At 38.1% G+C, this 26,201-nt stretch overlaps 1 protein-coding gene across 3 annotated transcripts; it reads right to left on the reverse strand.

The window, feature by feature from the left end:
- LOC134539429 (acyl-CoA-binding domain-containing protein 4) lies at positions 1–26,201 on the reverse strand. 3 transcript variants are annotated; one of them, XM_063381461.1, is made up of 6 exons: positions 25,846–26,201; positions 18,039–18,232; positions 12,565–12,858; positions 7,416–7,596; positions 6,578–6,741; positions 1–416 (listed from the first exon to the last, which is right to left on the reverse strand). In XM_063381461.1, the coding sequence occupies exons 1-6, from the start codon at positions 25,904–25,906 to the stop codon at positions 240–242; spliced, it is 1,071 nt and encodes a 356-aa protein (XP_063237531.1). In that variant the 5' UTR covers positions 25,907–26,201; the 3' UTR covers positions 1–239. The 3 variants fall into 3 exon arrangements, with proteins under 3 accessions (XP_063237531.1, XP_063237532.1, XP_063237530.1); XM_063381462.1 differs by having other exon boundaries at positions 1–365; positions 6,578–6,747; XM_063381460.1 differs by having other exon boundaries at positions 6,578–6,747.

Below are 26,201 nucleotides of genomic sequence, written 5' to 3' on the forward strand. Positions count from 1 at the left end.
TTGAGAATTTTTTTTTTATTATAAAAAACTGTTCGATATACACACTAGTGACAATTTAATCAACAGCTGCCACTATCAAATAAACCCAATAAAAGTACATATAATCGTCACCTCAAGAAACAGGTATAAAATATGGCGGATATATAAAAAAGGAATGTGTGACCAGAGAGCCCTGGTGATAGTTGTGAGTACATGCGGGGGCGTGTGATGTCGCTGCTGGGGCCCGAGCTAAGGGCACGTCACGGCTGGCGTCGCCGCCGCGCCAGCCACGTCGCCAGCAGGTGCAGCGCCAGCGGCCAGCCGAGCACGAACACCGCCGTCGGCACGGACAGCTCCGCCAGCGGCCACCAGCCGGGCTGCCGTCTCTGCGGCACACACAGTCCTGCTGGCTGCCCGACTCTTCCATGCTGCAATGACTGCCGCATAACCAGCTTCCGAAAATGATGGAAAAACCAAACAAAATGTGTTCAAAAGCAGAAAATCTTATTAGAAGTGCGACTTTCGTGGGTTGAATAGTTATGACGATGTTCGGAAAATATACAGTAGTAAATTCTACATGGAATTACAAGTTTACTTACAGGATTTTCATTGCGGCAGGAACTTTTAGTGACAGTAAAAATACTACTGCAACATCGAAACAATTTTATAAAATAATTTGTATTAATTTAACGACGTTTCAGAAAAACTGACAAAAAGATTTCACATTCACATTTTAAAAACATAGTTTTTTTTAATTTTATTATTGTTAATGGCTGTGATTTAAACTGTATTTTAGTTCAGTAAAGGAAAGACACATTTACTGAAAATTTCCTCTCAAATCCAAAATTTTATAAACGTTTTTTCTAGTCAAGTCTATTTCGTCATAGATAAATGTGGCAAGTAAGCTGACTATCAATTTATACACAGGGGCAACTATTGTGTTCACTTCTTCTTAATGTCCTGAAAAGTGAGCCAGTGTTATCTGATGTAGTCCTGGTGTTATAAATTGGTTTAGTTTTATCCACTGTGAATGTTTGATGAAACAAAAACCAAAATAAAAGTTTCCCTCAAAGTTTAAAAAAAATATATTGTACTGTGCAGTTGAATACAGTAAAACCTTTTTGTTGCAACCCCATTTATTGCGACCACCTCTCTATTACAACCCGATTTTGAGGAACAGTGAAAAAATTGCCGAAAATCCGAAGAAAATCGGACAGAAAATAAGTTTCTTGTGGTGAGTAGTGTGTTACTGCGTTTCTCTTGCCGAGTGCTGTACTGCCGTAGGCAGCGCAGATCTAAAAATAGATACCACTTCCCGTCGACCGCTGTCAGCGCTTGACAACCCCCATTCCACGTCCCTTTGCCGGCAGGGTGCAGATAAAGGTTTTTGTGGCAACGTGTTTACGTTTAGCTTTTTGCGAGTGTCTAGTGTGGTACGCAGTTAAGGCAAAGAAAGCTACCTGCTGGATTTCTCTTGATTCTGATTACTATCGGTTGACGATACACAGGGACCGACTGGATGCACGCCCGCCTCGACTTGTTTTAACTGCCGCAGCGATGTTTATTTTGACAGCTCAAGCAATTATCTTTTCCCGTGGGTTGATAGAAAAAGGTAGCTTCACCCAGCATAAAAATAAAAGGCTACGCCACTTATTCCCCACGCAGGAAACACACTGGCTGCCGTCTGTCTCCCCCGCATTTATCTTTATTCTAACATTCCACGTCTCACCTCTCACGCAAGCAATAACGAAGCGACCACGCATTGGGCCGTTTTATGCTTTGTTTGGTGACAGCAGATTTATTTTATTCGGTATATTCGATTCCTTTTCATAGGACCCTTGCTATTAAAATACATTTATATTTAAGTTTGAAAGCTTGTAAATTCCTTGCCAGAGATGACTGAACTCGAACTTGGTGTGAAAAGTGACATATTTTGACCCCTCCCTCACCGCTTTAGTACCCCATTCATAATAGCCTAATTTTACGATAGAAGGGAGGGTGAAATGAGCATTTTCTCACTGAAGGTTTTTCAAAGGAGAGCGAAGGTAGGACACTAGATGGATTGTGTGTCTGGGAGGGATGAGCGAGCCTTGAAGAATGTGAACGAGGGGAGGGAGGGGTGAGCTCATGTGTCATCGTCATGAAGCCGCTGCCCCCAGCCAGCCGGGCGAGCTTCGTGTGCGCCCACTCGCGTTGCAGAACCTACAGCTGCCATATTTTTAAAGGAAATGTCCCATTATTTTTTTGTTATTCTTACATGAACATTATTGGAAGTATTTTAAGCCGACACAAAAATACGCTGTGTTAAAATTAACAGATTTTAATGATCTTTCATTTCGTTTTTTTATATATTTTTTCTTCTGATTTTCACATTTTGGTCAAAATGTTCAATTTTTGACGGTTCCCGCGAATGTATTCGTAAAATCACGGCTTTGTTAAATCTGCGGTTCATGACATCGGGGGTTCTAGTGTATTTAACTACGGAAAGCAGAAAACGTACATGTAAACTAACATATATTTTCTTTAGAGTTGGCCTGTAGGGCGACGGACTTGTCATGAAGGTTGAAGTGGGTTTAAAGCAAAGCCGTCTAACATTGTGAGTGACAGCATCCTGCCATTGTACGGCTGGTTTCTTAGCGAGCAGCGGTTTTTGGGGGGGGGGGGGGGGGGGGGGGGGTGTTTAAAACAACTGAAAATTTCTGAAAACAACTATTACGACCTCCCCTCTAATACGCCCCTATTCCTGGGAACCGTGAGGGGTCGTTTCAAAGAGGTTTGACTGTGTGTGTGTAAATAACTAACCTGTAATGATTTTTAATAAATATAACTTCATGAGTAAGTATAAATTGTTTAATCAAAATACGTCAGCAGTTGTGTGAAGGAAGTTCCGTGAACAGTGTAGTTATTGTACGTGTGCTGTGTCTGCCGCCCGACTGGTCATAGGATTGGAACTTGGACATTACATGACAGACCTTTCTTGTTGCTGATATCACTGACGAGGGTACCGTGTTTTCTCGCATAATCGTCGCACATTTTATACTAAAATAAAGTTTGAAAAGTAGGGGTGCGACGATTATGTGTAAAAAATTTTTTATGTTAGTTAAAGTTATTCATAAAAACAAAACCGTTCATGAAAAGTACGTTTATTTAAAAAAATGGTGGAGTATACAAGAGCACGCCAAACAATTTATATTAATAATTCATGCAACAAAAACCTTTCTTCAACTTTAAATATAAAAACAAAATCTATGGTCCGAACGCAAGCCACTTCAATATGTGACGTGAACTAACGCGTAAACTATCATTGTAGTACACATTTACCACGTAAGAGTGCGGGCCATCAAATGTAGATAACTCGGCACTCGAAAGATAGCGCGCGTTGCATGCAATCGGCGAGATATTGATATTTGACTACGTGTGCGCAGTCTATATGGGAAGCAACATAACCAAACATGAATGATGCCAACTAGCGCTGGCTACAGTTTTTTTAAGCGGTACACCGCGGCGACGCAGATGAACAGATAAAGGTTATAACGTTTAAAAACTTCTTTAAAAGAAAATTTACACATCAGACAGCCTTGTATTTCCATTAATTAAATAAGTAAAATATGTAGTTAATTTCCGAATAAATATTAGATTTCTACTTTAAAATACATTGTTTTATACGGAAAATATACCTACACAAAGCGGGACCAAAAACATCATGCGACGTTTACGCAAGAAGTTTTTGATCAAAATTTTGGTGCCCTTAAATATGGGTGCGACGATTATGCGAGTGCGAAAATTATGCGATAAAAGTGGGTATACAGTGAGCAGTTTTAATGTATAGTTAAATATGATGCAGGTCTAGAAAAAAATTGAAACTTGTTTGTTTGAATTTTTCACTATGTGTAAATAAATCAGTTTATAATAACGTTTTTGGAATATATTTTTGGACTCGTTTTAACTAAAATGCAGGAACACAGTAGCTGCTTACAAATTTCCTGTCTTTTCCTGTCTAGTGTATGTGTGCTTGGTAAAAGAGGCGAAGTTTCTTCTCCCGCACTTAGTGTGACCCCTTTTTTAGGCCACAAGGCGTGAGTGAAAGGAGCGTGAGTGTGGGTCTGTATCCGGTCGTCATTCACTGTGTATTATCCACCAGAAAAACATTTTCTTAGGTTGTTAGGCTTTAGGAGTCTTTGCTGTGTGTATGCGACCAGATGCTTTCCACGAGATTTGTACTAGTTCACTATACTTCACCGCCTTGTTCTGAACGAAACTGATCACAAAGCTGGCATACCAAGATTCTACCCCCTGATCTGAAAACTGTCAACTTTAACACCCGCGCAGTGTTTTGATTTTTACAGACATATTTATCAGTATCAGTGTGCTGTCTTTTCTAATCTATTTTTATAAACCTGCCGGACTATCTTCTCCGTAAAATACTTTAGCTGATAATCTGGGTGTTAGTAATGGTTCCGAATTGCTGTGTCTTCTCAACATTTACATGGCCAGATGTAGCGAAAAAATTCCACATAGATAACATTACGTAAATCTTGTGGAAATTTTCTCCCCGCCTAACGAGAAAATCTTCTTTGATCCCTAAAATTTTCCAGACTTTCGAGATCCCGTACAGCTGTATTTGTAAATGACTGAGTATTAGATTTCAAAGTGTTAGTTTTGAAATTCAAATTGAATATAAATAATAAAACTTTGTTTTTACATTAAAAAATTTGAATATTCGCACAGGCCTTGTAATAACACATTAAAGTTAGAAATTGACAGATTTAAAACCAAAAGATGCCATTACTAAAATCAATGTTTGTACTCACGTCGCCAAAGTTTGGTCCAAGGTTGTATGGTTTACCATAGCACATGGCATAAAAAAAAAGGTGGTTGTTTATAACATGCAAACGAATCTAGCATGACCACAGGCAATAACATATAATAAATACCATAATCTTGAAAATCCACAACATTCTCTTTAAACTGAATTGTTCTGTCTAACTGAACTTTATATGATAATTTCTACTAAATCCAGAGCTGTTAAAAATGTAAATTGCAGGAAAAAACTTCTGCATGAAGCGGGAAAAAATTTTACATATTTAATACTTTAGGGAATATGACTGTGCAAGTAAAAATAAAAATAATTAATAACTAGAATTCCAAATATCCCTGGCACATAAAAATTATGTTCTACTGTAGTCAAGACATCTTTAATCTGTGGGGAAACCTACATATAGTGTATTGATCTGAATATGAATCAGCTGAGTAACAAGAATCTTAATATTTGCATCTGCAGTTAAGTGTCACCGATAACCTAACAACTACGTGCAGACCTGCCAACATTCAAATTTAAAAAATCATGAGGTCCTCGATAAAAATTTTCTGGCCCATAAATACATGTCAGATATAAAAAACAACAAATGAGAATCTTTAAATTTAAGTGACATACCTGTACATATCCTACATGGTCTCTGCTTCAAAATTTATTTCACCAAATTATAGGTTGCAGATTTAATTTAGTTGAACATAATTTAGCGCTGTTGTGTAGTGATCATGCAGGGCCGCAACTAAAAAAGATGTAAAATAACATTCTGCTCGTGTAACACTACTATCACTGTTCACAGCAAAATTAAATTTTTTATTGGAAACAAAACACTTCATGTGTTAGTTGTGTTTTTTTGTAGCGACATGTTTCAAAATGTCTCCTCTTCCACTATGTGAGATAGAAAAATCAGCACGGCACACGCTACAAAATGCAAAATTGCTTCCTTTACATGACTCGAGTATTGATGGAAACTCGTTACTGTAAGCTTTCATAAAACTTGTTTTGTAACTTTTACAAACAAAATCTCGGGGCCCCGAAAAATCGGGAGGAAACACTATTTTGGCGTGAGGGTGTGAGATGGACCTTAAAATCGTGAGTCTCGCACCAAAATCATGAGAGTTGGCAGGTCTGTACGTGAAAACGAACTGATAAACTATCTAGAAGTTGGCCACAAAACAAGAAGAAATCACAATCACGGCCATCCATGCGGAGAAAAAAAAATGTTTAAAGCACGTAGTTGTGAAGTAATTCAACGTATCTGGATGCTTCTACTCTGGGGGACGAGGCTGGGAACAGCGTGGACGATGGTGGACGAGGCTGGGAACAGCGTGGATGATGGTGGACGAGGCTGGGAACAGCGTGGACGATGGGGGACGAGGCTGGGAACAGCGTGGACGATGGTGGACGAGGCTGGGAACAGCGTGGACGATGGTGGACGAGGCTGGGAACAGCGTGGACGATGGGGGACGAGGCTGGGAACAGCGTGGACGATGGGGGACGAGGCTGGGAACAGCGTGGACGATGGTGGACGATGCTGGGAACAGCGTGGACGATGGTGGACGAGGCTGGGAACAGCGTGGACGATGGGGGACGAGGCTGGGAACAGCCTGGACGATGGTGGACGAGGCTGGGAACAGCGTGGACGATGGTGGACGAGGCTGGGAACAGCGTGGACGATGGTGGACGAGGCTGGGAACAGCGTGGACGATGGTGGACGAGGCTGGGAACAGCGTGGACGATGGGGGACGAGGCTGGGAACAGCCTGGACGATGGGGGACGACGACTGACCTGCGCGGGCGCGAGGCTCGGCCCGCTCAGCGCGGACACCTCCAGGCTGCGCACGCGCGCAGTGACGCGGTCCAGGTCCCTCTGCAGGTGCAGCACCGTGTCGCGGATCTTCTCCGAGATGCCCGGGCTCAGCGACGGTGCGTCCTGCCCGGGGACCCTGCCGCCTGCACCTGCCGGCCACGCACACGCCCCGGGCTCTCGCCAACAAACACTCCCGGCCGATCAACCAGCCGGCTTCAGTCTGGGGCCGCGGATTTGGAGATCGATTTTTTTTTCCTACCTCATAGAAATCAAAAAAGATTTCTGCACGACGGTTTTCTGTTTTCTGATGTTTCACAGATAGACGTCTGCAAAAAATTTTGCCAATGACTTTCCCCTCTCCCTTGTCATTGTACTTTCCTGAATCCGTGTAGCAAACTTCCTTATTCTGGAGTAAAACAGATAGTTCGCCGCCCCCCCCAACCAGTGATCGGCCTCTGCGCCCTCTGCCCACGCTTTGAATGAGTGAAAAGAGCGAAATTATAGAAAATGTATTTCTCTCTTCCCACTGTCAACCCATACATGCCAGTCCTCCTACTGGTTGGAGTCTGCGAACTGGACTCTCAATTCAGGCGCTGAGAACCTCTAGACAACCCCGGTTGAAAAAGATTTAATGGGAGAGAACAATAAGATAACCAAGTTTACGTTAAGCTATAAATTCTTTGTCAAAATTATAATCCAAAATTAAATTTTAGTGTCAAAAATAAATCGGTGCAGATGATCCCAAATTTGTGGCACAATGTAATTTATTGTCAATATCACAATGAATCTGCAGGTGATCTCCAAGGGAGGGACTCACGCGAGGGGGACGCGTGTCGCGGCCGGCCCCGCTCCTGGTCCTCCGGCTCGGCACGGCCGCTCACCAGGGCCGGCGGCTTGTGGGCCTCGCGCTCCCTCGGCGCGGCCGCCACGCCGTTCGTGTGGGCGTGCTGCACGGCCCTCTTCCCCGTGCTGTCCTTCCTCAGGCGCTCCGGCTCCGCCTGAAACACCGCAGAGTCCAACACTGTCGCCCAGCATGTTGGCATACCATCATTCATTACAACAAGTTACTATATATATTTTAATTTTACTATTTTTTTATTATTTTTTCTAACACCATTCAATGGTGTTGAACTGCAACCTCATATGTCAAAAATGTTAATTTTACAGGGCAGTCAAAAAACACTTTTAAATTACTATATTTACTAAATATTAAACATTGACTGTTCATACATGTTTACAATCAAAGTAAACTCTTTAAAATTATGTAACCATAATTTTTCATTCAATCCATTTTTCTCATAAGTGACATACAAGTATGCTGTATGTAAATATTGGTGGAATGTTGACATACAAGGTTGCAGTTCAACACCATCAATATACTTAATACCATTGACAGTACTATCACAGTGTAGCTACACACCAATTATTATTTCACAGGAAAAAAAATATTTCTAGCAGCCTGTCACTATAGATAACAAGGCATTCCATAAAAAAATGTGCTATGCTCAAATGAGCCAAACATTCAAATATCAAATTTTTTTTTTTATTATTTTTTTGCAACAAGCAGCAGGAAAGTGTATTACCAAAATCCTCATTTCAAATTTTACTTTATAAAATATAATGTTTAAGATATATTTAAAAAAATTATCATTTCACAAGCTGTTACCTGACTGCTAGGCTAGGTGTAAATGAGACTTTAGTAATAATTGATTTTTTAATTATTTTTTTCTAGAACTTTTATTATGATTTAATTATAATGAATACAAAACTATAAAAATGGAAAATATAAAAAATTGGTTGTCTGTAAAGTTGGTTTACGGACGATAGTTTAACGTGACGTCATAACAAAACATTGATGAAATGATTGATCCAGAAGAAAAGGAAATATCATATTCGGCCTGAGACTGAGCCGTTATAGGTTTTTGCAACCAAACCATTTAGGCATTAAAAATATTATATTCTTTGAGGAAGAATTTTTTTTAAAATTTTTCTATCTTTTGTATGATAAAATCTACATCTGCATACTTTTATGAATAAAATTGAATCATTTTTATTGAATTATCACTATTTTGTATGGATACAAAGGAGTGAAATGAAATGTACAATTTAATTAATAAATTTACTTTTATTTGCATTCATTATTCAAATATATTTATTACTTTTGAAATGTTACGTGCGTCGTATTTATTTTTACAAGTTCAAAAAAAAAATATTTTGCACCTGCTGGGATTCAAACCGACAATCTTACAATTAGAAGATAGCGCCGCTGATCGCTCACCCACGAGGCCATTTTCGATAATTAATAGTTTCAGAGGTTATATATACATTTATAAAAATTTTGTTCACGGTAGGGGAATAATATTATTTCGTTTTTATAACTCGATTTTATAACAAATACGCATCCCAAATACACCAAACTTATTTATAATGTGTTACAATATTTTTTAAAACATTGTGCAAAAGATCCCGGTTGTAATTTGAATTATTATGTGTAACTGTAAAACACCATTGTTGGTTCAAAACGTATTTCAATATTCAACATTACTTTTAAATAACTGTACCGATTGTGCTGAAAATCGGCGGACAATCGTTAAATTACATAATATTAATAATTCAAACGACGAAAATATGATTGAAAAGTCAAATCGATGGTCGTTCCAATTGAGTGGAAGAGAGATGCCACGCATGCGTACAATGAGCAAATAGGACACATCCGTAGTGGGACACTTTTTCGTGCGTGCAGCCGGCGTTCATCGATTTATTAGACGTTGTCACGTCAAAATCAGGAACATTTGTGAAAATATTTTATTTCAATACAGCTCGGTATACAATATTTAATGATTTACTATATTTTCAGCAAACACACGTAAATTTTTACGATTTGATACTCTATAACAACCGACATACAGTTGACCATGTGACAAACATGACGTGCCCAAATGTAGACCATCTACTTTCAATGCTTGTACTTGCGACTTATTTGAAAACGCTAACTTTAAAGGAAACTGTAACTTTGTGTAAAAAGTTGAATCCAAATTGCATTAGGATTAGGATTACAGACAAACCTCATTAATATGAATCTGCTTAGTACAAAATTCCAGTTTATGCAAAGTTCTTTCACAGTTCCAGAAAAAGAAAGATGCTTTCCTATGTTATTCAGTACTTTTAATACGAAATATAGTTAATATGAAAGAAAAAAAAGTCTGGTAGTAAAATTAGTATTAACTGTTTAAAGTTCAAAATAAATAATCACATTTTCATACACAATCAAGTAAACAAAGATGTATGTATTCTACAGCGCAAATAAGTTGTAAAACAAGATGAAAAGTGTAACTCTAGTGGCGATGTTCGTAATTACAATGGAAAAGACGCCATTTTGTAAACTCTATATGTACCGTATTTATCGTTGGCAGCGCACATATGAAGAAGTTTGGATTATCTATGGTAATAAGTTTGAGTATTTTCTTTTGTTCGCATGTATGCCATAACCTGAATTTTGTGTGTGTGTTGTACTGTAAAATGATTGAAAAACGTAAACATAACAATATTACATTGAAAGTTGAAACTAAAATTATCAACGAAGTTGAAAATTGAGAGAAAAAAAAACTGTAATCGCTAGATAATTAACATCCCACACTTGTCCTTGTGAAAAAAAAAAAAAAAAATATATATATATATATATATATATATATATATATATATATATAAAATTCTTGAAAAGACAATCAGCTATTGCAAGCTAATGTAGGCATATAAAAAATACTATATATAAAGAATATATATACAAAGAATGAGATGTCTAAACATGAAGAAACACGTACAGCCGATTTGCCACGTTCTGGACCTATAATGCAGAATACTGTGAGGTGGACTGGAGCTTACCCCAATGCCCTAATAAAATGGCAGTTAAGCCACTTTTTCTAACTGCTCCGAAAGCAGTATTGTCTATAGCAAGGGAGCTGTTATTGGCTAGGAACTACTTTCTTGCGCCCTGATCCACCTAGTATTTAGCTTGAAACTTTTGCGTTGTGAACTAACTTGTAGGACGTCAATAATAGTGGTTAAACACTTTCTGAAATTATGCTTCGTTAGAATAAGTGAGCTTGCTAAACAGTGTTGAATTCAAATTCCCTTATTTGGAGTGTGGCGGAGGGATACGGAGTGCCGGCGGAAGAGGGGACAGAGGAAGAATAAGGGAAGATGGAGGATGGGACGCTGAGAGAAAACGTGGGTGTAAGGTGCACAGGGGAGGAGTAAGGAAGCGAGACTGCAAAAGGACTGGATCAACGTGTTGGAGTTGGTTGAGTGGAAGTGATGTGACAAACTCTTGTGTAGCCATTTCTCGGTAACCACTGAACCGCTGGAAAATCCCTTTGGTTGGGGAGTCGTGCAACAACCAATGGCGCCCGAAAAAACATGAGTCGGGGGTGGAAAACGTTACAATACGGCAGATTACTTAGCATTGAGGTTAAGGATTTCGGAATTCAAATTCAGCAGTGGTTGGCTACACTGGTTTATATAATACAGTGTATATAATATTCTAAATAGTATAAGAATTAGAAGGTAATCAATTTTTTATGTTGTAATGTTTTCCCAATAGTTTCGTTAATACAAACATCGTTATTGCAAAGTGCTAAACTTATGGTCCCTTAAGGTTTGTATAGATGAGGTTTGACTGTATAAAAAGTACCCTATGTCTATTACACAATGCAATTAGAATCAGTGCAGCCGTTTGAGCCTGAGGGAAAAACATTCAAACATACTTTCGCATTAAAGATTATAATTAAGATTAATAAAGTAAATTATGTCCTATCCCACGACGTAATTGACTTCTATACCAAATGTCATTAGAATACGTGCAGCAGTTTGAGCATGATTGATGAACAAACATTCAAACAAACATTCTTTTGAATTTGTAATACTTTTAGGATTAGGATTACAAAGTTGTGTCTAAAACTTTTGTACTCTCTGGCATATACCTGACAAGAAACCACACTGAAACCAGGACAGTGATAATGGCAGAATAAGGATATCATACATTGGAAAAACAGAGTAAATTCAATACCATAACCTGGAAGATTTTAAAATGCACCTTTGTTGCTATTTTTTTAAACCTTGAAATTGGGATGCTGCCTACAACTGACTTACTAGGAAGTGTAAATTAAGCAGGCATATCATTAGGCGGTAATTCAGGATGTTGTGTAAAATACAGTTGTGGCAAGTCAACCATCGCATTAAAATAAAACATTAATAATTACAGACAAACCATGATGTTAAGACTGCTGTTCATTTCAGGAAGACACCAGGCTCTTAATATATAAAACACAACATCCCCTCATTCAAAGCAAAGGCAACCAAATGGGTTAAACACACGGTATACACAAAATCTGTGCCGTATAACTGTACAGTTAATGAACTATCAATGAAAACCAATACAAAAAAAATTGACATCCTCAACTTTATCAAAAAATATATTTTGCTTCAAGTTAAGTGTCTCTTAAAAATCACCATTTTTTTATTAAGAAGACAACTGACTAATAAATATGGTATACATGAGGTTCATGTTCGACATGTTTGGAAATTTGAAACAGTATAAAAGAGGGTGAATTTCTGGATTTGCAAGGCATTGTCAGATGCATTCAGCTAATTCCAATCAGGGTGTCCACAGTTAGTACTTTCGTACTAGATCTAGTACTTTTATAAGTTTTTTAAGTGGTATAGTACAGATCTAGTACTTTTTTCTTTAATATAATATTATTACAGTAACTCCAATATGTTTTATTGTTAAGCGTAATTATTTTTAAAAACTACGGAATGTATGTGTGTGTTTGGTGTGATATATTTAAGTTAGAGCATTGCAGTGTCTTGATAACTTCCTAGATTGTTAAAACCATAACAAATTATAATTTTCAAATCTAGTGCTTCTTTCTCGCGGACAACATGGACTAGTTGTTCCGGGGACAGACCTCGACGGTGTCGATGAACTCCTCGTCCTCCTCGTCCTCCTCGTCCGGCCCCGGGGCGGGGGGCAGGGGCGAGGCGGAGTAGCTGCTGGCGGGGCTGACGTCCAGGCTGGAGAAGGCCCGGCGCACCGGCGACGTGTCCCGGGAGCAGACGGGCGAGCCGGGCTGCGAGCGCACGCGCTCTATCACGTTGCCGATCAGCAGCTCCAGGTCCTGCATGGGCACGTGGTCGTAGAACGAGCCCAGGCTGCCCAGGAAGTCCGCCACGTTGTCCGTGTACGACATGGTCTCCACTATCTGCGGCACGGCACGACACACCCCTGTAGGCTCCTGACATTATAACCCGTTTACCTTCCTCGCATTTGCTGTTCCGCCGAATACAGAATGAGGCAGAATGCAGTCCCCCAGTTCCAGAATCAACCAGAGGTGGCACAGGTGCCGTTAGGCCGGGGTAACAACGCAGTTCTCAGTGGACAGGTGAGCAACGGGGCTTTGTCGTGGAGAACACTTTTTTTAAAAACCGAGGAAAGTGCAGTGGCGACGCAAAGGGCCTTTCGCAGGCGGCTCAGTTTGAATCGTAACGACGGTGTTCCCAACACTAAAACCATTCGAAAAACGGATCAGTAATATCGGGATGGCAGGATCTGCTGTTCCTAAAAAAAAAACATGCCGGGCGACCTAAAAGTGTGAGAACTCCCGAAAACACAGGGGCAGTTAGGGTAACTGTTGAACTATCTCCAACACATTCCGCACAGAAACATGTTGCTGCCTTTGGATAGTCGTGCAGAACGATAAGGCAAATTTTGAACACGAACCTTCAGTTACACCCTTACAAGTTCATGATTGCCCAGGAATAGAGCCCACAAGGCTGTGTGAAACATTGAGATGCTTGCAATGCAATCCTAACAGAAAACAAGCAAAATTTTCATTACTGGGCAACTGCAAACCTTTGTAAACTACACCGAAAACCACTTCACATCCTTAAAGTGACAGTTTGTTGTGCTGTGTCCTTGATAGGCATATCTGAGCCTTATTTTTTTGAAGGATGTTAAACTGTGGCTGTGACTTCAGCACACTATTATAAGATTCTGAAGAACCTTTTACGCCCAAAAATGGAAGAGTTTGACAGGGAATATGTCAGAGACGTCTTCTCGTTTCAACAGGATGGAACCATGGCTTATACTGCCCATTCATTGTTCACGCAAAGTTTTGCAAGAAATTTTTCCTGGCGACCTGATTTCCTTGCTCCACAGTTTGAGCTCCTGTGTATTTTTTCAAAGCTGTGATTTACAAAGTTTGACCTTGAACCTTGGAAGCTCTGAAGGATGCAACTGAGGAAGCAATCACCGGGATTCCACAAGATATGCTGGCAAGTGTGGATGAAAACTTTATTGAACGGCTCAATATGTGCATTGCCCGCCAGGGCCACCACTCACAACGATATTATCTTTTAAAGTTAATAAAAAAAATTGCATAATATGTACTTTTCAATAATAAAAACCATTTTCTTTTATCTAGAACTGTTTTTTCACAATTCACCCGCCAAATCAGGGATTGCATTCTGCCCCACCCTGTATTATCAACAGATGTTCATGTGTAATTCATGTATGTAAAAATCATCATAATTATCTTCACTTGACTGACTTTCAAACCAAACAACTTCTTTAAATGCTTGTAAAATACAAAATAGGTAGGTACTGATGTGGCACAAATTTTGAAACATAATTTATTACGAGTGTAAAGCTCAGACGTTGAATGATGATAAAATAAAAAAGCTGTTCCTGTGCAGTTACAAAATGTCCTTAGTAAGAATAGATCCACACTGGATGTGATATATAAGTTTTATAAACATTACATTTTTTAATGATGTAAATAACGTGAACTAAAAAAAACAAACTGCACAAATAAATCTAGCAAAATTCCATTTAATACATTTATTACCATTTTAAAACCAACAATTATAAGAAAGTTTTAACTACATATTGCAACAGCCTTGAAGAATCAAGCTTGGAAAAAAATTCACATATAAAAAAATTTTTTGTCAGTAAAAACCATTTTGAGATAAGAAAAAATTATTAAATTTACTTTTAATGTACAAATACACTAGGGTCTCGATAATCCGAGCTCCGATAATCCGAGTTCCCAATAATCCGAGTCAGTTTCGGGGGTTATGAGAAAGAAAAAAATATGAATTTTGCAAACACACATACATGTAGGGACGGCCAGGGCTACGTTGAGGAGGAAGGCCTGATGGGGTGAGTTGGGTAAGTGACTGTACATAGCAGGTAGCGGCCCACCCCTGTCAGAAGTCGCAAGCATCTATTTTTATAACATTGGGGGAAACCCCTTTTCTCCGTCGGCCTAGATCCTCCACCCCCTCGTCACTTCCCCGCGTTCCCTCCAGAGGGTAATTGTTAGTTCCCATAAGTTCTTCGCCGTGAGCACATCTATGTAGTTACGTCCCAGTTATATTACGAACCAGTATGAGTAAAAGAAAACATACTGAAATATCATTAAGTGATAAATTAGAAGCGCTGACGCGGGTTGATAAAGGTGAGCCGCTAAAAACAATTGCGCGTGATTTAGGAGTGAGTGCTGTTACTGTGGGTGACTGGAGGCGCAACAGACAGAAATTGGAGTTATGGCAAACTCAAAAAAATCTTTCTCAGGCTACAACGTCCAGATCTCGTATGAAAAAAAGTGAGTACGAAAAAACAAGTGAAGCTTTGTTTTCATGGTTTTTAGCACAGCGGCAAAAAGGTGTCCCTCTTTCTGGGCCTATATTACAAGAAAAAGCGCAGTATTTTCGTAATAAATTACAAGAAGGTGAAAGCAATTTTAATGCCAGTAAAGGATGGCTGGATAAATGGAAAAAAAGATACGGTGTGCGGCAATTGCATATCACAGGAGAAAAGCTTTCAGCTGATGCTGCTGGTGCTGAAAACTATGTTCAAAAATTTCAAAGCATGATCGAAGAAGGGGGCTACACACATGATCAATTATATAACTGTGATGAGACTGGGTTAAATTTTAAAATGCTACCTGACAAGAGTCTAGCATCCAAAGACGAGATTTCCGCTCCTGGGCATAAAAAGAGCAAGGAACGAATTACTGTTATGCCATGTTCCAATGCCTCTGGGACACATAAGCTTCGTCCCTTGGTGATAGGAAAATCAAAAAAACCTAGAGCTTTTAAAAATGTAAATATGAACGCACTACCCGTCGCATACAAAAATCAAAAGAACTCGTGGATGAATACGACCATTTTTAAAAATTGGTTTTTCGAGGAATTTGTTCCTTCAGTAGAAACTTTTTTAAAAGAACGACAATTACCGAGAAAAGCACTGTTGGTTATTGACAACGCTCCATCCCATCCAAACGTAGAAGAGCTTTCAAGTGATGAAATTAAAACTGTTTTCCTGCCCCCAAATGTGACTAGCCTCATTCAACCTATGGACCAAGGCGTCATTGCGACAATAAAGAAAAAGTACAGACGCATGCTTCTGACATATATTTTGCAAGAAGAAGAAATTTCATTAGTAGATATGCTAAAAACAGTTAATATAAAAGACGTTATCTATTGGTTAGTTGATGCGTGGTCAGAAATTAAACAGGAAACTATACAGAAATCCTGGTCAAAACTTATAAAACTCAGAGTTTCACAAAGTGAAGAAGAAGAAATAGTTGAAGATGACTGTGATAATATGACTCTATTGAATTTAATGGTGACAATCCCTGGCTGCGAAATGGAATCCAGTGCTGAAGAGGTTAAGAAGTGGTTAGACAGTGATGAAATTGAAGAATTGACAGATGAGAAAATTATTGAAATGGTCAACAACCGGGATGAGGACACCGAAAAAGACGAACAAGAGGAAGAAGAAACCAACAAAAAAATTAGCCATGCAGATGGGTTTCTATGCTTAGAAAAGGCACTCGAATACGTGGAGCAGCAAGATGACGTCACGCCAAATGACGTAATGTTTTTTAAGAAGTGGAGCACACGAGCAGCTGAGAAGCGAGGAGCATTAAAAAAACAAAAAACAATAATAGATTATTTTAAAAAATAATAATTATGTATATATTTCTAATCTGCCTTTCAATATGTTTGTATTTTATTTTTATTAAAACATCGACATACTATGTATTAGAAATTGATTTTGCGTGTTTTTATTCGTATTTCCAATAATCCGAGGTTCTGATAATCCGAGTTGGCCCCGGTCCCATCAAGCTCGGATTATCGAGGTTCTAGTGTATATATATAAATAATTTTATTAATTTTCAAAGCAAAATGTTGAGTATGATATCTAATAGATTAGTGTGATTTGATTAGTAACTTTACACCAGACACAGTTAAATAGAATTTGAAGGAGTTGTATGTTAGGCTTGTCACAGAGGTGATTTCTTTTTTACCAAACAGCAAAGCCCCTGAAATGCATTTTGTTAAATGGTAGCCGTCACACAGGGTGCTGGCTCCACTGTGCAACATGTTTGGTGCACTATTAATTTTTCCCTTGATATTTTAGTACTGTAGCAACCATTCCACAATCTTTTAATGATTAAAAGCTGCACTCACTGCACTCATTACCTTTTGGGCTTTTGTCAATGTCTATTGCCTTTCGGTTCCTAAATTGACAGCCTCAGACTGAGTCACCCGCCTACGTATACGGACGAATTGTGTGTATGAATTTTTGAGAAAAAAATTGGAAAGATTTCAACCCCCTTGTCAAGAAAACAAATTACTAAGGTGAGTGTGATGAGACATGCACATAAAGAAATTAGTTTATATGCTATTTAAGTTCAGCCTTAGCTGCGTTTTTCATCGGTGTTGTAAATAACCAACAAAAATCATGTTTGGCTTTTAATTTAATTTAAGAACTGAATTTTATCACCACAAGAAGGAATCATATTGGAAACGGAAGGAGTCTTTGACCACCGAAAGACATCGACACAGCAGCGGCACGGCACACGAATGTAGGCGTGAAAGGACCGAGTGACTATCAGATACACGCGACTGCAGGCGTGAAAGGACCGAGCGACTATCAGATACACGCGACTGCAGGTGTGAAAGGACCGAGTTACTATCAGATACACGCGACTGCAGGTGTGAAAGGACCGAGCGACTATCAGATACACGCGACCGCAGGTGTGAAAGGACCGAGCGACTATCAGATACACGCGACTGCAGGCGTGAAAGGACCGAGCGACTATCAGATACACGCGACTGCAGGCGTGAAAGGACCGAGCGACTATCAGATACACGCGACTGCAGGCGTGAAAGGACCGAGCGACTATCAGATACACGCGACTGTACGCGTGAAAGGACCGAGCGACTATCAGATACACGCGACCGCAGGTGTGAAAGGACCGAGCGACTATCGGATACACGCGACCGCAGGTGTGAAAGGACCGAGCGACTATCAGATACACGCGACTGCAGGCGTGAAAGGACCGAGCGACGCTGCAACGCAGGGTCTCACCTTCTTGAGCTCCTCCACGTAGTTGTTCATGGCCTCCTCGCGGGACATGTTGCCCAGGCGGTTCCAAGCCTCCCACTTGACCTTCTTGATGACCTCCCAGAAGCCGGGGCGTGGCGCCACGCACGGGCCCTCCGTCGCCTGCTTGTAGTACGCGTAGAAGCGCAGCTGCAGGTCATGGGCCGGCTGGTACGAGCCTGCGGCACAGGGGGAGGGGGCGGTCGCCTCCAGCAGTGACACCGCCCACACCGGGCACCCAGCTGGCTGCTCACCTCGCCCACATCGCCAGCACTGTGCTTCCAGCTTTTTGGCGGGCCGTACACTCGTCATGCCCATCAAAGCCACGTCGATGTTCCGCAATCCGGTCAAACTACTTTTCTGGCACGACCCTGGTCCTGAATGCGCTGGATCCCAGACCTTGCACTGATTAGCGGAATAACCACAATTATAAAATCGGTATTACAATAGGGTTACCGTATTTGAAAAGAACTGACGTCGACCGCGGCTACGCCCTTTCTAAGCCCGATGTGTCTCGCCCCACCAGCACCCTCTATGGTCCCGTGTGCGTGTGTGTGATATCTGCCCCGAGGCGTACTTGGAGTCTGTGCTACGGCCGCCCTCTTATCTTGAGTAATTTAAATATAATTGTCAGCTTTGTTTTCTTTTTATATAAAACCCAAATAGTTTATGTTTTCAGGTTTTAGTATGTAAGGACTGGGCAGCACAAGCTCTGAACTATCCTCGTACTAGCAATTTACATCTGAATTTTAATAACTAGTATTTAAATAATTAAAGTATGTTTATAACTAAAATAATTATTTTTAAATTAATAGGTACTTAGTTTTTAAGAGGTAGTTTAACTGTTTCCTGCAGCCATGACACCCTTGCCTCAGGAGTCTCTTCCATTCGCCGCTTGGGGTAGGACGTCCTCAACGCACCTCGTTGACTTCAACTTGTTACACAACTGATCTGATAGCATCTGCCGTGTATTAAATATTCTTAAATCTTTTTATTTTTTCTTCAAGGCCTACTCCAGGCGGAAGATTGTTTAACGTAACTATTTAAGTTTGTACTGAGCATTTTCAACTAAACTACATGACTAACTTTCTAGGCAAGGCCACAAAGTGCCCTGGTCAGCACCTAAACTGATTATTTTGCAGTTTGATATGTAATGAATTTCTATTTTTCTTTTTGTGTAACTGTCAATCTTCATTGTACCACTCGACGTGAATAAAACATGTACCTTCTGCTGATTTGTGAGTATTTGTCCGTACAACCACGTGGAGGCATGTGGGACACCTAGAGAGCCCACCAGTGACCGTCAGCTAGAGTGCGACAGCGTTATCGCTGTCGAGAGCGGCTGGTAGGATGTATTTCCACAGCTTACAGGGGAATCGAGCCTAGCATCCACACGGACCACGTCACACGATGGCACCTATTGTTCCGAGCAACGTACCTGTTGCCTATCATGCATGTTCACCCAGGCAACCGAACAAAAGTAAGTTATTATGCACAGCCTTAAAAAGTAATCTGGTTTTTAAGTACCGATGATGTATGCAGCTGGTTAGCTACAATAAACATGTAAAATTTATTTTTTGGAGTAAAAGATTAAGTTGTAAAAAAAAATGGGTACATGTACGCACGTGAAAAGTTATACTTCTTTGGCATCATTAAAAAATAGTTTTTAATTGCATGCAAATAATTAATTACAATAAAATAATAAAAGGGCTGGAAAAAGATAGTCAACACAGTCAATAAAGTTCAGTTTAAATTTGAAAAATTAATAAATAAAATTTAGAGAATATTAAATATATATGACATAATTTATACTAAGTATTATAAGATTCTTAATTTTAAATATTTATTATTGATTATTTAATATTTTAAAAGAAAATAGATACATTTAATAATAAATTAAAAAAAAAATAATTTAAATTTATTCATTTTTTATATATTTATTATTTTCTTAATATTTATTATTTATTCAATTTAATAATAAATATTAAAAATTAATATTTTAATTTGATGTTCGATTTCAATTTTTATCACAATTTTTTTTATTAAATGTTTTAAAAAATGTATTTCTTTATTTTGTAAATATTAAAAAAACAATAATAAATCTTTAACATTAATAATTTAATAATATTTAGTATTAATTATATTAAATAATATTTTAATTTATATCAATAAATAATACATACGGATAGTTAACCTCAAATATATTGGAGCACTTGAAAAAGTATAAAAGCACAATTTTTTTACTAATATTTACGAATAGTAAATAATATTAATCAAAATATTTAATTTAAATCACTACTGAATATAATTTATTAGCACATATATAATTCACACTTGTATGAAACTAAAACACGTGTTGTGAATGTAGAAACTAGAAACATGTACTTATATAAATATTATAAATATGAAAACAGTGATCAGAGGTGACGAGCATGCCAACATGCGCGACTAATAGAGGTTATATTTCTATTTTGTTGGTAGCTTTTTTCGAGATTTAATGAGCGGTTTTGTGGGTAGCTTCAACCTGTTAATTTTGTGTTACAGTGATGCGCACACATTTTTAAATTTCACTCTCATCATTTTTTCGTTACTTGCCTAAAGAAGTATAACTTCAAAAAATCAAAGTGATTACTAGTAGCCGTTTGATAAATTGTTATTCAGTGACTTAAGTCTCAAATTTTCAGTGATGACAGAATCTGCAGAGTAATGACTGATGTCTGGAAACACTCTGGCAGACAAAGGGATTGATAGGTATCCCAACTAATTCAGCAGTGTTTGAAGAGCATGATTACACACGCATAACACCTACATAACTTGTTTTCTCCAGCTCCATGATATAAACGTCAAGACTTTGCTGAGTGTATTTTCTTGATCAATTATAAGGAAACACAGGTGAATTCAAATACTGACAGTAAAATTACTTTTATTCACAACTGTTAATCACAACAATTTTTTTTGTGTACGTAAATTATTGCAATAAATAACCTCAGGAAAGGTCCAACTAAAATGATGAAAAATGATAAAGCTTTTATTGAATTTTATGAACTGACACTATTTCCACGTAGCAATTAAAAAAAAGTCAGCTCAACCTTGCAGACAAAACTCATATGCAAGTCTTCCAATGTTTAGTTCAACACACCAATATGCCTGTGACAGCCCCCAATGTTTGCGAGAGTTCATATCATACAGACAAATCAAGCAAATCCGCCATCACTTAGAGATTTCCGAGACTTCCTCACAAGGCAGCACCGTGCTTAAGGTATATGTTATGTACTTACCTACCTTAGTTACATGTAGTATATTCCACGGTGTTGTAATGCATTATATTTCCTTTTTTTATTATCTTTTACTTTGTTTCAATTATTCACACTAGGTATAACTTCAGATTGTGTGTCTGTTGTCTGTGTCAATGTTTTAATTCATTTTGTTTTGTATTTGTTGTCATTTTTTTGTGTTTGTTTGTTTTTATGTATGGTGGCCACCACCCTGGCTCATCACTGTTGGTAGTCATCTCACAACTTTAATAAATAAATAAAATAAAATAAATAATATTTCTGTTCCAATCAACTTCCGTTCCACTCAAAAGATTACTCCCACCAAATGCTGTGAACCAAGAACTAAGATATTTACACATTGGAAATGCACGGTGACGGTACTGTTATCCCCGCCGGCGCGGCCCGTACCGGAGGCAGACTGCATTGTAATGCAGGAGAGAGAGTGCGTGCAGACACGAGGTCAGGGTATCCACTGCCAAGTAGTGTCGCACGCTTTCTCCAGACACGCGTGCACACCACTCGGATTCCTGGGTGGGCCCTACCTCTCATCCACTCCCTGGGTACTTTTGGGGAGCAGTTCCAAATGCATAAATAACAAGTGCAATTTTGTCTATATCTGTGCCTCTGTTTATTTTTCTTTTATAGATGAGGGAATATGAGTACACAAAACATTATCTTAATAACAATACATGGGTTTGGTGACAAAGTCGATTACTTAAAAATACCTGATTACTAATACATGGATACCAAAAAATTTGCTACATGGACTGGCCCTAATCAAAATATTATTAAGGTGTTTTATTTGCCATATTCAAACAATAAAAAATAAAAATAAACATAAAAATAAAGTAACTCAGAATTTTAATTCTTAGAATATAGCTTAATTAAAGTTGGGTAGTTATATAATTTTTCAGGATCTCTCAGGATCGTCGAAGTAGTAGCCTAACTGAGCCTGACAAAGATTAAGTGGGAGTGCACAGTGTGTGAGGAAAAGTTTTAAATTTTAGCTACAAAATTACTGCTAAAATAATAATTTAAAAGCAAATAAATATGCAATTGTGCCAAAAAAAATGCTAATTGGCAGCACATCGCTCATATGGTTCACAAACAAGTGCAGCTTTAAAACTTCTCAAAACACTTTCCCATTGCTGTACAAATAAATTTACTGACTTGAGTACTGCCTGACTGAATATCTGGCGATCTTCTGCAAACCAGGCCAAGCAGTTCAACATCTTGATAAAAGCAAGCAAACATATTCTCAATGGGTATTATGAACTGTTAGTGATGTTATTTAACAACTTCACAGCTTCATGTGAAGAATCAAAACTTTATGTAATTAGAGCCACCACACAGATAATCCTGCGGTCCAAAAGAAGGCAGCAGAATAGGCGGAAAGAAGACACTTTACATGAGGTACCTACTCAGTTTATACATCTCATTACATGATTAAATTTATTCATAAAAATGGCACACTTCAGAAGGGGAGGGGGGGGGGGGGGGAAATCCCTATTGCAATCATTGCAGCCATCAGCAAAGTGAAGCTTTGTCACACCTGTAGTCCTGGAGACGAAATGTCACCAGACAAGCCCTCGCCATCCAAGACCTACGTACAGGTGTGTGAGTCTGTGACTTGCACCTTTCCTAAAACCCAAGTAAACTGTAGGATATTGTTTGAACTCAACAGAGCTGATGGCTTTTTTAAATTTAAAAAAAAAAAATATGTATATATCATAGCCTAACTTTGCCGAGTTACGTGAAAAAGAATAAATTCCTGATTATAACTAAATACCTATTACTAGGGACCGGAATAATTCGCGGTTTCCATGGCCTTCAGGATAGACTGCACTTTCCCCTGTACCCTTGGGAAAATAACGCAAGTTCATTGGCTGCCGACTTGTAAGTCGTCTCAGCTGGTTTATCTGTGATTCGATCCTTCTTTGGTTAAAGGGTTTAGGGTTTATAACTGGTAGAGATTCGTCCAAATGAACAGTAAGCCAATAGCAAAATCATATAAAAGGTATATGTATTTGTATTCTAGTTTATCGCCGAATGAATCCGCGAATTTTTTCGGTCTCTACCTATTACTAATTACTATTAATTTACTGTAAGTAAATTACTAACAGTTATTACATTACCGATGAGAGGCATAAGTGAACTATGAATCCCTTGAATGTAAGTGCAATGTTACCAGATTCATCCATGGATTAGATGTGAATGATTGTTTCTTACGTAGGTTACCTGGAAATGCTAAGTTTTTGCCGGACTGGGTGATTGTCTAGAACAAGTGGAAAATTTAGGAGAAAATCTAATAAATGATTATTAGTGATAAAAAGTACCATAATAATTTATTTTATTTATTATGATATGTGACATTCCCACCAACAGTTATGACACTTATGGTTGGCATTTGTCAGTAATAAATTGTAAGGTTAGTAGAAAAAGGAGAGATTCAACTGTGTTAAAGATTGCCAGGGTCTGTGGATAATATTTTAATTAGTAGGTATATGTCAATGACTAGAAGGGAATCATAAAGGCTGTCTTGAAAATGCTTCAGTAGGTACTGTGGTGTTGGGATTTAAGTGAAGTAAGCAAAGTGAAGAGCATACTGAAGGAGATGGACTGTGGAGAAATATTTTTACAGAGAAAAAATATAATTTTTTTTAATACAACCATTGAATGTTAATATTTTACTCGTAAGGCATTTTGTCTTTGCAAAATGATAATTCTTGGTAGTGTAATGTATTGCTATATGAGTGTTGTTATATTGGAATTTATTAGCATGGAAAAAAAAAAAAAAAACAGACTAAAAATTTTTGGTTTTGAACAGAGGGTCTTGCTTTAGCATTTGACATGAGCGGAGAGTTTTGTCTTTAATGAGCTTCACTAATACAATATATTCAACTGAACTACTAAGACGCTGTCTATGAAACGACAGGAATTATAATTAAGCATTGTGTGTTGCTGGAAGATGTATTTATTTTGTGATGTGCAAGAATACATGTGGGGAAATGAACTTCCACTCACAATAAGTGAACTATTTTAACTGAAGTCGATCAGAACCGTTATTTAAGAATTGACTTCGACTAGTGATCAATTGGAGGTCGGTGTTACTTCGGTGAATCGTTGACAGCCTCAGAACAGAGTTCCGGAGCCGGAGTGGTCTACCGCTGCAGTAGAAGGATTTTGGCACTGTGACAGTCATCGTCGAAGTTTTGAAACTTCGGCAGATTCCAGTACTATCACCGTGGTGCTGCGGAGAAGGACCCATATCACAGTCATCAACGCTAAACGTAAACTATCATTTCCAATGTAAGAAATACGATGAAGCCCGATTGTAAATGTGGTGTGTGAATAAGGTACATTTTGTTATATTGCTATTTGTGTAGGGTTATAATGTGTTGTGTGCAATTTTGAATAGTGATATAAGTTCATTAGTTAACATACAAATGAAGTATTTCAGATTCTCATTTGTTTTACAGCCTATTTAGTGCTTTTATTCCACCTTGCATTTTTTTCCATAAACCTTGAGGATACCACAGATAACTATTCTTGTAATGTTATTCTTGAATAACGTCTTTATCGACTTTGCTAAGCCAAATAACTTTTGAAATGTTGATATTCAAGTGTTTGAAGCTAAGGATTTTGTAGGATCTAGAGTCAAGTAGCACATGTGATGGAGAAAAACTATCAAGTGACTGTTTATTGGATATTTGAGAGTTTGTTTGGCTGAATGACAGTTGGTGTTATCTATTTTAATATTCAATAGATGATGGTGTGCTAGCTTGAGAAGGAACATGCAATAAACTTAATTATAGAGTAAAGACAAAATAGTGAGTTGTTCTGTTTCCAATGAATGAAGAAATAGATAAGTACAATGGTTTGCTAGGTTAAATGTCATAAAAAAAAAGAAGATTGGTAATATAAAGTAGTTCAGCTGTTTGCTTTAATATTGGCAGGTATAGTCTTTCCATTTGATTTTATTTTCTGCTACTGAAATAGTGATGCATTGTAATTAATGTGATAGTAATTAAATATCCTAATATTCATGTGATAGATATGTTAGGTCAGCTACATTTACAATACTGTAAAATAGTGGTTGCATTAGACACATTAAAATACTTTGTTTATTGAGACACGAAGTACATACTCAAAACCACAATTTTTTTGAGCCTTTAGAATGTGAAATTACTGTACTAATTTTTTTTCTCTCACTGGTACATTGCATTTTCATACAGCATATGTCAAATATGTTTGTACATACTTATGCATACAAAATAATAAAAGCAAATAAGTTAATTACAATTATTTTAAATAACTTTCTTAATGCATTATCAACTAAATTTTTCGCCAAATATAGTCGAAATAATTAAATCCTTGTTCCCTCAAAATTTTAATTTAAACAAAACTTTCTCATGAAGATAAACAGATCTGCGACCATTTGTGACAAATAATAATATAATAATAAAGGGGAAAAGAATAAAAATCGACGTTTCTAGGGAAACTTATTCCACACTTACCATTCTTCGGTAGATTCCTTATTACATTAACAGCTGCATTAAACTTTTCTTCAGTAGTCATCTTTTTGCCACAATCATTCGATCAGCTGCTGAATATTGAATTGATGCCACATCAGAAATTACCACAACCACTCACGAAACAAACAAAACACATCTGACACTCAGCGCGCACGCAAACGTAATGAAAATCAGCATTACATAGCATCTTTGGCTAGGCGCTGCAATTCCATTTTGCCTTGTAAAATGATAAAGTAGAAAATAATTTAAAATTTCATGACGTAAGGCAACTACATTCATCTTCTTTTATTTTTAAACTTTCTATTCTGCATCAACAGTACGAGTTTACATTACACACT

The sequence above is a fragment of the Bacillus rossius genome, chromosome 15 (assembly GCF_032445375.1).
Source record: "Bacillus rossius redtenbacheri isolate Brsri chromosome 15, Brsri_v3, whole genome shotgun sequence".
NCBI classification, from domain to species: Eukaryota; Metazoa; Arthropoda; class Insecta; order Phasmatodea; family Bacillidae; genus Bacillus; species Bacillus rossius.

Bases quoted from the DNA above. Each gene is read 5' to 3' on its own strand.
- LOC134539429 (XM_063381460.1), bottom strand. From the start codon at position 25,906: ATGACTACTGAAGAAAAGTTTAATGCAGCTGTTAATGTAATAAGGAAT. The intron at 12,859-18,038 runs GTGAGACCCTGC...GCCGTGCCGCAG, and splicing joins ACGTGGAGGAGCTCAAGAAG to ATAGTGGAGACCATGTCGTA. The intron at 7,597-12,564 runs GTCTGTCCCCGG...GCGGTGTTTCAG, and splicing joins AGTTCATCGACACCGTCGAG to GCGGAGCCGGAGCGCCTGAG.